Source organism: Pristiophorus japonicus, chromosome 15, assembly GCF_044704955.1.
Source record: "Pristiophorus japonicus isolate sPriJap1 chromosome 15, sPriJap1.hap1, whole genome shotgun sequence".
Lineage (NCBI taxonomy): Eukaryota > Metazoa > Chordata > Chondrichthyes > Pristiophoridae > Pristiophorus > Pristiophorus japonicus.
The window spans coordinates 31,899,548-31,912,644 of record NC_091991.1 but is presented as its reverse complement, the minus strand read 5'-3'; the positions used below and the strand labels follow the sequence as shown (position 1 = coordinate 31,912,644).

Genomic DNA, 13,097 nt, shown 5'->3' with positions numbered 1-13,097 from the left:
GCTCATCGCCACCTTCTCAAGGGCAATTGGGGATGGGCAATAAATGCTGGCCTTGCCAGCGACACAGGAACACATTTTTTTTTTAAAGTGAGACCCACGGGTATTGTGCAGTGACGATCGACTGTGTGAAGTCGCTGAACTTACTGAGATCCAGCTGAAGACTACACGGGTACGTGTGTGTGTGCACCAAAATGAAAAAATATCACATGAAATAAACTAAAGCAATGGGAAATTTTAAGAAGAATAATACCAGCGGAAGCCTGGCTTTGTTGTCTTTCCTTCATTCATCATTCAGCCATTCTTGCAGCTGCTAGATGAAAGGAAAGATGTGCGTGTTTTGAAAGCTGAGCAGGTTTTAAATATCGGAAGGTTGTTGAAAACAGGCCCTGACAGCAATTATGGGGCAGACGGTCTGGGTTTATTTGTTTAATCCATTCAGGTTAAGAAAACATGCTCAGAGCTAGTTCCCATTCAGGTGTTCTTCACATGTTGAGTTTGAAGTGCCAGAGCCTGAATTGGTGGAAAATGAACCTCAGCTATTTGCTTTTCCCTTAAAGGTGTTTGTTTCGTTGCAACAATAATTGACAGTTCGCGGGAGTCGGTCTGTTCCACTCTGATTGGCTGCGTTCATCATTTTAGCAGATAGGCAGGTTAACATATTCGATGGTTGTGCTTTTCAGTCTCAGCACCTCGGCCTGGAAGTTGCGGGTCGGAGGCTTACCCGCTGTCTCCGGAGCTTGGGGCCGGGTGTGTGGCCGTCTGCCCACGTAAAGGCCCCACGTGTCCCAGGGGTGCACACGATTCGCCAGCGTCCCTGGGGTCACATGGGCCAGCACAACCAATCGGGGAAAAATAGTGCCTGTCTCGACCACTGGACATCCCAAAGCACTTTACAGACAATGAAATACTTTTGGAGTGTAGTCACTGTTGTAATGTGGGAAACACGGCAGCCAACTTGCGCACAGCAAGCTCCCACAAACAGTAATGTAATGATGACCAGATAATCTGTTTTAGTGACATTGAGAGATAAATATTGGCCAGGACATCTCGATTTAACATTTCATCCGAAAGGCGGCACCTCTGACAGTGCAGCACTCCTTCAGCACTGCACTGGAGTGTCAACCTAGATTTTTGTATTCAAGTCTCTGGAGTGGGACTATGACCCCACAACCTTCTGACTCCGAGGCGAGAGTGCTCCCCACTGAGTCACAGGGGGATTTCTATTATGATTATGAGGATTCCATTTACCTACGGAATCCCCAGAAGCATAATAGGAATCCCCGAAAAAATACAATTTCACACCACTGAAATAAAAATAAATGATCACAGGTTCAAAATTATTGAAAATACCCTTTAATTAAACATTTAAAATAAAAACATTTTTAAAAAAAAATTTAAACGTTTTAAAACAGGACATTTACCTAAACTAATTTTAAATGTAACTGAATGTTTAAACCATTAAAAAAATATATATATATTTTAACATTTATTTTAACCCTTACACCAGTAAAAGAAGGCCTTGCACCTGCTTTAACCAGGCGTTCGGGTTGGGTGGGAATTCACTGGGCAGTAGTCGGGCAAACAGCCCAACTCTGCACCAGCAGTAGATCTGTCGAGGCAAACCTTGACAGATCGTAAGTTCCGGGTTTTTGCGGAATTCACCGTAACTTGTGGGGCATTCACAGCACTTGTGACGGCGTATGCTGTCGCTGTCATAGGCCCCGTTAAATCTGGGCCCATGTTTTTGAAACCACTGATCAATAAACATCAAAAGCCAGTTTCCTTACTACTTCATTCATTTTGAATTCAGCATAATTTCAGTGCTTTCATTGATGTTGAACTTCAATTTAAATGAACCATAATTAATACAGGCACAGCATTCTGCATTGTGCACCTTTCTCAGAAGGCCCCTTTTTATATTAATGAACTGAGTCTTGCTCATGAACATATTTTTCCCTTGCATGTGACCAATTGTCAACGGGCAGGGAAGAAAGAGTGGGGTAGAGTTTATCACCTTTGGGGCAGAACCTTGTTTGCCTGGAGGGCACAGATCTTCGCGAGCCTGAATCATGGCTCTCACATTTTGTGGTCAATTAAAATTTGAACTGGGCTTGCTGACCTCCATGCCCAGCTGCTCTCCTATTGGGCGAACGTTTCACGAGGTGCATGTCCTAGAACAGTACAGAAGTATCAGATCGCCTTTCTAGAGCAAGGAACCCCAGCCTGATCAGTCTTCCCTGATAGCTTTAACTGCTCAGTTCTGGTATCATCCTCGCAATCCTGTTTCCCAATTTCTTAACTTTCTGCTGTTGTTTCAGATTTACAGCATCGGCTTTCAATGTTTAGGTGTTCAGTGCTGACATTGGTTGTCTGAAATGGGGAAATTGCTCGGTTTCCACTGCCGACAACCTTCAACTGAATGAAGATATAAACAGTAAATGCAGTGGAACTGCTGGAGACAGTTTATAACTGTTGAATATGCATTTATTGCTTTACGAAAAAATAGAAATAGCGTTACTACGTATGTACAACAAAGCACAAAAGTTTTCCTCACTCGTATGGTAGGAAGAATAGGGAGGTCACATTACTTGGAGGATGCGAGTTTAGGTGGGTTAGAGGAATAAAGGGATCTCTGAGTACAAATACTCAAATCGCTAAAAGTTGCGACACAGGTTAACAAACCAAGAACTAGGACTCATTTCTAGAGGTATAGAATTGAAAAGTAGGGAAGTTATGCTAAACCCCATATTATGAAAAGGATATACAGTTACTGGAGAGGGTGCAGAGAACGTTTACAAGGATGATACCAGAAATACGAAGGTATACACATCAGGAAAGGATGAACAGGCTGGGTCTCTTTTTTTTTGTCTTGAAAAAAGAAGGATGAGGGGTGACCTAATAGAGGTCTTGCATAGAAAATAGGAAACATAGAAAATAGGTGCAGGAGTAGGCCATTCGGCCCTTCGAGCCTACACCACCATTCAATAAGATCATGGCTGATCATTCCCTCAGTACCCCTTTCCTGCTTTCTCTCCATACCCCTTGATCCTCTTAGTCGTAAGGGCCATATCTAACTCCCTCTTGAATATATCCAGTGAACTGGCATCAACAACTCTCTGCGGCAGGGAATTCCACAGGTTAACAACTCTCTGAGTGAAGAAGTTTCTCCTCATCTCAGTCCTAAATGGCCTACCCCTTATCCTAAGACTTTGTCCCCTGGTCCCCTGGTTGGACTTCCCCAACATCGGGAACAATCTATCCGCATCTAACCTGTCCTGTCCCGTCAGAATCTTGTATGTTTCTATGAGATCCCCTCTCATCCTTCTAAACTCCAATGTATAAAGGCCCAGTTGATCCAGTCTCTCCTCATATGTCAGTCCAGCCATCCCAGGAATCAGTTTGGTGAGCCTTCGCTGCACTCCCTCAATAGCAAGAACGTCCTTCCTCAGATTGGGGAGACCAAAACTGAACACAATATTCCAGGTGAAGCCTCACCAAGACCCTGTACAACTGCAGTAAGACCTCCCTGCTCCTAAACTCAAATCCCCTAGCTATGAAGGCCAACATACCATTTGCCTTCACCGCTTGCTATACCTGCATGCCAACTTTCAATGACTTTTGAACCATGACACCCAGGTCTTATTGCACCTCTCCTTTTCCTAATCTGCCACCATTCAGATAATATTCTGTCTTCGCGTTTTTGCCCCCAAAGTGGATAACCTCACATTTATCCACTTTATACTGCGCCTGCCATGCATTTGCCCACTCATCTAACCTGTCTAAATCACCCTGCAGCTTCTTAGCGTCCCCTTCACAGCTCACACAGCCACCCAGCTTAGTGTCATCTGCAAACTTGGAGATATTACACTCAATTTCTTCATCCAAATCATTGATGTATATTGTAAAGAGCTGGGGTCCCAGCACTGAGCCCTGCGGCACTCCACTAGTCACTGCCTGCCATTCTGAAAATTATGAAAGGCTTTGATAAAGTGGATACAGAGAGAATGTTTCCACTTGTGGGGAGGAGCATAACTAGAGGCCATCAATATAAGATAGTCACCAAGAAATCCAATAGGGAATTCAGAAGAACCTTCTTTACCCAGAGAGTGGTGAGAATGTGGAACTCGTCTCCACGGGAGTGGTTGAAGTGAATAGTATAGATGCATTTAAGGGGAGGCTAGACAAGCATGCGAGGGAGAAGGGAATAGAGGGTTATGCTGATAGAGTTAGATGAGGAAAGACTGGAGGAGGCTCGAGTGGAGCATAAACGCCGCATGGACTGGTTGGGCCGAATGGCCTGTTTCTGTGCCGTATATCCTATGTAATCCTATGTAAACCTTTGTGTACTTTCAGGTAGACGATTACCCTGATTTTCTGAGCGGACAAGATCGTGAATCTGCACAACACATCCGTATCATTTATATTTCACGGACAGAGAAGAAACAGCACAAAATCCAAGTCAGCGGCAATAAATATTTACCTTCTCTTATCAGTGGCAGAAGGAAATTTGGTGGCCTGAGCCAAGAGGAAGGTACGCGCTGTAGTCACCCGAATACAAATAGAAATTGCCCCGATTGGAGAGCAATTAAACCTAATGGGTCTGTTACAATGGGAATTGATTAAACTTGACAATTCAACAGAACGAGGCTAGCCTGACCCAGTGGTGTTTGCTGCAGGAAGTATCTGGTTGTTAAAAATACAGTTTTAAGTGATCTTTTAAAATTTGTACTTCTCTATCTGTCTGTCTGTCTGTCTCTCTGTGTATGTCTGTCTGTCAAGCCCGTGTGGTGGCTGATGTGCAACGGTCACCACACGTTACAAAAATCCACACACAGGCATCTTCCACCCTCTCAATTGAAGTTCAGGACTGGAACATCGGGTCCTTCATTGAAACATCTGTGAACTCATGTGGAAGCAAGTCATCCTCGTTTGAGGGACCGCCTATGATGATGATGTCTGTCTGTCTGTCTGCCTCTTTCCCTTTCTGTCTGTTTGTGCATCTCTCTCTGTCTCTGTCTCTGTCTCTCTCTCTCTCTCTCTCTCTCTGTTTGTCTCTCTCTCTGTCTCTCTCTCTCTCTCTCTGTCTCTCTCTCTCCCCCTCTCTCTCTCTCTCTCTCTCTCTCTCTTATATTTGTCCTGGCCAATATTTGTCCCTCAATCAACATAAAAACAGATGATCTGGTCATTATCACATTGCTGTTTGCGGGAACTTGCTGTGCGCAAAATTGGCTCCGTGGTTTCCACATTGCAACAGTGACGACACTCAAAGTACTTCATTGGCTGTAAAGCGCTTTGAGATGTCCGGTGGTCATGAAAGGCGCTATATAAATGCCTCCTTTCTATATACCCTCCTTTACTACTTTTTCCTTTTCATCTGTGACTACATTGCATTTTTCCCCTCCCTTTTCTTTCTCTCTCGCTCTCTCTTGCCTTAGCAACACTCCCTCCCTCCCTCCCCCCCTCCATGTTTATTGCAGTTATGTGGGGGATTGAGCAGGTGGGGAGCAACGTTCCCTCTAAGCTGCGCAGCCGCGCGGCTCTCCATTGTTCCCGCGCAGCCTGGGATCGGCTGTTTCAACGTTACATTTTGCGCGAGCGTGAAACTGTGGTCTGTGCAACCCCTTACAGGGGACCGCACACCCAGACATTGGTGGGGAGTGGTTTGGGCTGTGCTCCTTTTGCACAATGGATGGAGCCCTGTGGCTCCTGAGAATTGAACTGTTTTACTTTTGACAAAAGCACAATACTGTGGATGCTAGAATCTGGAATTAAAACAGAAAATGCTGGAAATCTCAGCAGGTCAGGCAGCATCTGTGGAGAGGAAGCAGAGCGTTACCTTAGAGATGGGTGATGACTTGGTTTAATGACATCGGCCCTCCGTGCACAGACCGTCAACTCACCAGGTGGGGGATTGTGAAGTATTCGGGTGGGCTGAGATGTGAAGAGGCTCCCAGTGTCCGGGGGAGTTTAGGGTGCTGACATTGCAGTGTTTGGGAAGAGCTGGAGAAAGGTGGGGGGGGAAATTTGAACCCAAATTATGGGTCAGTGTGAATGTTTTGTGGTTTTGTTTTTAATATCTGTGTTTGTATTTGTCATGTGGTTAATTTTATTTTAAGGGCTGTGTATCGTGGGTTGGGATCAGTGTTCCTGTTAATCTGCGTGGCCGCACAGCACTCTCGGGGTCCCGAGCAGACCGTTCAGTGGCTGTTCAATAGAAAGGGCTAACAAGGCAAAGGAATATACAATAAATAGTAGGACACTGAGAAGTGTAGAGGAACAGAGGGACTTTGGAGTGCATGCCCACAGATCCCTGAAGGTAGCAGGCCAGGTAGATAAGGTGGTTAAGAAGGCATACACGATACTTGCCTTTATTAGCCAAGGCATAGAATATAAGAGCAGGGAGGTTGTGCTTGAACTGTAAAAATCACAAGTTAGGCCACAGCTAGAGTACTGTGGGCAGTTCTGGTCACCACGTTACAGGAAAGATATGATTGCACTAGAGAGGGTACAGAGGAGATTTACGAGGATGTTGCCTGGATTGGAGAATTTTAGCTCTGAGGAACGATTAGATAGGGTGGGGTTGTTTTCTTTGGAACAGAGGAGGCTGAGGGGAGACCTTATTGAGGTGTATAAAATTATTGAGGGGCCTAGATAGAGTGGATAGAAAGGACCTATTTCCCTTAGCAGAGGGGTCAATAACCAGGGGGCATAGATTTAAAGTAATTGGTAGGAGGTTTAGAGGGGACTTGGGGGAAAATTTCTTGATGGGAGTCTGGAACTCACTGCCTGAAAGGGTCGTAGAGGCAGAAACCCTCACCACATTTAACAAGTACTTGGATGTGCACTTGAAGCACCGTATCCTGCAGGGCTACGGACCTAGAGCTGGAAAATGGGATTAGGCTGGATCGCTCTTTTGCGACTGTCACAGACATGACGGGCCCAATGGCCTCCTTCTGTCCGTAAATTTCTATGATTCTTTCTATGATTCTAATTAACCGCCCACGTGTGAAAAATGGAATAGGCCACGCAGCCTGTGAAAGGGCCAAAAACTACAGCGAACATCTGTTCGGTGTATCTCTGAGAATGCCTACTAGCTGGATTGTGATTGGGTAGACACTTGCTTTCGGTGTGATGAGACTGTGCAGTTTATGGGATTTTTGCTGGAATGCGATTGGGGGAAAGCTGGAAGCGGGAGAAAGACCGTGTGCAGTCGGGCAACGATGAAAGTAGAATAGTGCCAATGAGAGAGAGGAAAATGGGCCGACCTGTCTGTCACAATGTGGTGACGGATGCAATAATTACTGTTGTAAAGATACAAATAAATTGTCAGATCGGGAGACCAGTGTATATTTTATATTTGCTCTTGCGATGTGGGGACACAGGCCAGGCAGCATTTATTCCCACCGACTATACCTCAGAAGAACTTCATTGGCTGTAAAGCTCTTTGGGATGTCCTGAGGTCGTGGATGATGCTGTAGAAATCTAAGTTCTTTATTGCCCGTCACTCGTTGCCGTGAGGACATTAAGTGGCCGAAATTGCCCCCCGCTGGAAATGGGGCGCACCTATCCTGTTTCTATTGTTTTTACCGTGTGACTCCAGGCCTAGAGTATGTGGTTGACTCTGCGGATGCGGTGGCCTCTTGAGCGAAATTCCGCTCTTTGGCTTTTTTTTTCTCGGCGGACCAGAAGTCGGTGATAATGGGGGCAGGGTACGTGGCAGTGAGCACCCTCGAGGGGCGGAAGTTTGGGGGGGGGCAGAGTGTCTGTCGCTGTCAGTCATCAGCGTAGCGCTGATGACATCATCACTGTGCCGCGTCACCACGGCTCTCGCCTTCAATTAAAGAGGAGAGCCTGCGTGATTTTAAAACTCGGGGGCGCCAGGGAGGGTTTCGGCCGTTCCAGTGGCATGGCACCCAAGAGGGGGGTGCCAGGCTGTCTGTTGGCGGCCCGGCTGTACCCGGGGCATAACTGTCGGCCCGACCTGGCAGTCGGCTGATAACACAAATAACATGGCGGCAGCGGCAGTGCGCTCTCCCCTTTAATGGGAAGCCATAGCCTCACTGCACCGTCTCAAAAAAGCAGCTTTTGGCACCGCCCGGTGGGAGGAAGATGTTCTCGGTGGGATTTTGCCGTCGGAGGGGGAGACCATGGGCGGTGCGCACTCTGATGGCGCACTTGGGATGGATCGGCAGCAGCGGAGCGGTGGGGGGAGTGGGTCACCGCCGGGATACCACAGGAGTGGAATTTTGATAATGGCGGCCATCACACGAAAAGTCGGCGGCCATTGCACTCCGCAGCGTGGCCGCCGATTTCTGGTGATAACAGGCCTTGAGGGAAGGGGCCCGCAGAGTCAACCACATACTCTAGGCCTGGAGTCACACGGAGGTCCTGATGGACATTAGTGAATCAGTTGGATTTTTATTACAAGACAGCAGATTTCATGGTCATTTTCTGGTGCCAGCACACCATTTATTAGATTTATTGAACTCAGCAGTGGAATTATGAACTCGTGACCTCTGCGTTGCTCGTCCAGTACCACAACAGCTAGGCTGTGGTTATGTGACTCATGCAATCGTAATGTAACGACCTTTGCATAGCAGAATACAATAAAAGGTAGGTGAAGTGTGTAAGCATATATGCATACTTAAGTGTATAACAAAGTTAGAGGCCATCAATATAAGATAGTCACCAAAAAATTAAATAGGGGAATTCAGAAGAAACTTCTTTATCCAGGGAGTGGTGAGAATGTGGAACACGCTGCCACAGGGAGTGGTTGAAGCGAATAGTATCGATGCATTTAAGGAGAGGCTAGACAAGCATATGAGGGAGAAGGGAATGGAGGGTTATGCTGACAGATTTAGATGAGGAAAGACTGGAGGAGGCTCGAGTGGAGCCTTAATGCCGGCATGGACTGGTGGGGTTGAATGGCCTGGTTCTGTGTCGTATATCCTATGTAATCCTATCCTATGTAATTTGATGCAAGTAACTGAGCATGCAAAATGTTTTTCATATTACATAGGGCCCAAGTTTCGAGCCGCGCCTAGAATGGCGCAGTCCCGACCTGGACGGCCGTTTTTCGTGCCACAAAGTGCGCCTAAAAAAAACCCTCCAGATTCTCCACCTCCCTGCAGGTCCTCTGGCCCTCGGCGCAGCGCAGCACGAGCTGTAGGGGGTGGAGCCAAGTCCCTGCGCTGAAACCAGTGCCGGGACCTCTGCACATGCGCGCTACAGTGGGCACGCAAGTGCAGTAGCTCCAGCCGCCCAAAACTGTGTGGGAGGGGCCCGAAGCACGCAGCCCCTAGCCCTGGCCGAATGGCCTCACTGGGGCTACGTGAATAAGGCTCCTCCCACGCCCAGCTCCTGCTTCCTCCCGACCCGACTCGACTCCCGCTTCACCCCCACCCCCCCGCCTCCAGACTGGACCCGACCCAACTCCGGACTCGACCCGACTCCCGCTCCCCCCGGACTGGATCCGACCCGACTCCCGCTTCCCCCCCCCCCCCCGGACTGGATCCGACCTGACCTCCCTCCCTCCGACCTGACCTCCCTCTCCCTCCCTCCCCCCGACCCGAACCGAACCGACCTCCCTCCCAACCCCCCCCCCCCCCCCCGACCCGACCCAACGCCACCTACCTGTAAATCTGGTGCTGGGGACGGGCCCTGCCTGATGTCTCGGGCCCGGCCTGTTCAGCCTCCCTCCCCCTTCTCCTTTCCCCCCCTTCTCCTTCCCCCCCCATCTCCTTCCCCCCATCTCCTTTCTCCCCCTTCTCCCCTTTATCCCCTTCTCCCCCATCCCTCCCCCTTCTCCCCCGTCCCTCCCCCTGCTCCCCCCCTCTCTCCCTCTACCCTCCTCCTCCCCCTCCCCTCACTGTCAGAAACACAGACACTGACAGACAGAGAATGAGAGACACACACAGACAAACAGAGAGAGAGATAGAGACACTGACAGAGACACACTGGGGGGGGGGCATCCCAGCACGCTGTTGGAGGGCTCCCAGTGCTGCAGTCGGTAAGTAGAAAATGTTTTATTTATTGATTTAAAAAAAAAATTATTTCTTATTAATTTTTTTTGATTGATTTATTGGTTGATTTATTGATGTATTTATCATTTATTATTGATGATGGCTCTTTATTTGTAAAACTGAAGTGTTTAATGTTTGTAAACTTCCTTTTAAACCCCCCCTCCCCCATTTGTAACCTATGCCTGATTTTCTAAAGTGTAGACAAGGTTTTTTCGAGCGTACAAAAATCTTCACTTACTCCATTCTAAGTTAGTTTGGAGTAAGTTTTCACTGACGAAACTTTGAAAACAGGCGTAAGTGGCCGGACACGCCCCCTTTTGAAAAAAAAATTCTGTGCCAAAGTGAAACTGTTCAAACTGACTAAAACTGGAGCAAACTAAATGACGAGAATTCCGATTTCTAAGATACTCCGTTCTACACCAGTTGCTCCTAAAAATTAGGAGTAAATCATGTGAAAACTTGGGGTCAATGAATCTATAGCAACAAAACAGGCCATTCGGTCCAACTAGTCTGTGCTCCATTTGAGCCTCCTCTCGCCCCTCTTCATCTAACCCCAGTGTGTTTTTCAATTCCTTTCTCCCTCGTGTGCTTATCGAGTGCTTTATTTTGGGGTGGAACTCGTTAGATTGTGAGCTCCCTGTTCTAACTTTACAATGCGTAGAAGGTACTGTATACTTCAGTATACTGACCGTCAAAAATATAATTGTAATGTCACAAAACTACATTGTAATGTATTTGCTTCATGGGTAGTTTGCTTAAGAATTCATAGCAACACATTGCTATTAAGAATTAGTTGGTTTATTAACAAAGGTTTAACAAGTGCGCTACACATTACCAGTTCATCCACTAGGCTCACAACTGCATACCTCATTGTGGATGACCTAAACTCAACTGACTGGGGTTTTATTGAGTCTTGTGAACATCACGTGACTGGCTAAGCCACTCAGAATGCAACAGCTCTACAAACCTGTGAGCATAATTCACAGTTTCATGCATTACAGGAACAGAAGAACAATGATGGACAGGTGATGACCCTCTGGTCCAGCCAGCCTGTCCCACACAATTGCGATACCTTGTGTATCACAATATATACACTCTCCACCCCACCCAAAACTGTGATCTCCTGAGAGAGGCGATAAACTGGGTTCAAAAACTCAGGCCAATCAGTGGAATAAATTCTGGGAAGTTCCACTACGACCTCTGCACCCCTCCCCCCCGCCTTGCCTTGATAATTCTACGAAGTCCCTATCTTCTGTAAGAGCAAGAGTTAGAATTAACTAAGGAAGGATATACTTGCCATGGAGGGAGTGTAACGAAGGTTCACCAGACTGATTCCTGGGATAGGGGGGATTGTCCTATGAGGAGAGGTTGAGTAGACTAGGCCTATACTCTCTAGCGTTTAGAAGAATGAGAGTTGATCTCATTGAAACATACAAAATTCTTACAGGGTTTGACAGGGTAGATGCAGGGAGGATGTTTCCTCTGGCTGGGGAGTCTTGAACCAGAGGTCAAGGTCTCAGAATAAGGGGTCAGCCATTTAGGACTGAGATGAGGAAAAATTTCTTCACTCAGATGGTGGTGAATCTTTGGAATTTTCTACTCCAGAGGGCTGTGGAGGCCCAGTCGTTGAGTATATTCAAGGCAGATACCGATAGATTTTTGGATATTTAGGGAATCGAGGGATATGGGGATAGTGCAGGAAAGTGGAGTTGAGGTTGAAGATCAGCCATGATCTCATTGAATGGCGGAGCAGGCTCGAGGGGCTGAATGGCCTACTCCTGCTCCTATTGCTTATGTTCTTGTGTCCGCCCCAGCCAGAAACCGGTCCAGATCTCGCTTGAAGGCATTCAGCGAATCGGCGTCCTCCGCACGAGTCGGCAGCCTGTTCCAGCGACCCTCTATTCTCTGGGAGTGTTTAGCTTTGGGTCCTACGTCACAGTATTACTGTCCCTTTGGCCCTGGATTGTCCGGGAAGGCATTGATCTTCACACGCACATCAAAGCAACCGATCCCTGGCTCTCGCACTGCTCGTCAAAAACTCCGAAATGTCACCAGAAAATGGCAATGTTGATGCTGTGACAAATAGTTATTGAAGTCACTTTGTGCCATTTGCAAACGAACAGCAGGGCGAGGATTATAGCTGACATCAAACGGCACACTTCTGCATCATAGTTTAAATGAAGTGCCTAAGTCCTGAGCTGCAGCAGCCAGATTATTGGTACACGACAGACTCCCCCTGAAACATCGGCACCGAGAGTGAGCTGCGATACCCCAGGGCTCGAGGGAAGCTGCCGTTCCCAGTATGTGTCTGGTACAAACCTAAGTGCATGCACATTGCACTGGCATCTTGGCACTTCATCTGTTTGCTGGCCTGTGTGGGAGTGCTTGAGCTGATTGAGGGCACTTCCATGTGGATCATGATACACCGAGTATTATAGTGGTTTTAACTCTTCTGTGTCTTGCCTGGGTCTGTTGGAAACTCATTGAAAGAGATTGATTGCTATAATTAGTCAACAACTCTATTGTCGTCATATCATCCGACTGCCAGGATGGTCGATGGCATTGGAATGCTAGAGGTCTTTCATCGTGCAGTCATATAGACTCCTTTGCACCTCCCATTAGTGCCTCCGGGGCAACGCTATCGGCTCTGCAACCGGGCGCGGCGAGAGTACCGACGCCCGCGAACTTCCGTTGCAGGTTAGCGGCAGCGGTAAACCCTAACGCCACGATCTCCCGCGCCCCGGAGATCGTGAAGTCATCCGGCCGTGCAGCGCCCCGGATGCGAACATTCAGTTCCGCCCCCTGCAGCATCGCTGGGCGTCGACACCAGCAACCGCAGGAGGCGTTGTGAGGTGTGCCGGCCGCTTGGGGAGCGGTAATTATAGGTCGTGCTGCTTGGGTAAGTAAAAATTTGACCCCTTGGGTGATTTTTTTTTTCTCCATTTTGCTCTGCCGCGATTAATCAGCCCTGCGCGGATAACGTGCTTGGGGCTGACCGGCGCGGATCGCGGCTGCTGTCAGCAACGAGGGACATCATTTCAATGCGGAGCCTGCAGCGATGGACCTTTCCTTTGC

General features: G+C 47.8%; 1 protein-coding gene across 3 annotated transcripts in view; it reads left to right on the top strand.

Annotated features, from left to right (window-relative positions):
- Nucleotides 1–13,097, top strand: part of c15h12orf56 (chromosome 15 C12orf56 homolog) — a 113,328-nt gene that overhangs the window by 26,498 nt on the left and 73,733 nt on the right. For all 3 annotated transcript variants that reach the window (XM_070900277.1, XM_070900275.1, XM_070900276.1), the window contains one exon: nucleotides 4,354–4,531. In XM_070900277.1, the coding sequence (XP_070756378.1) occupies nucleotides 4,354–4,531 (178 nt within the window). The remainder of the gene's footprint in view (nucleotides 1–4,353; nucleotides 4,532–13,097) is intronic.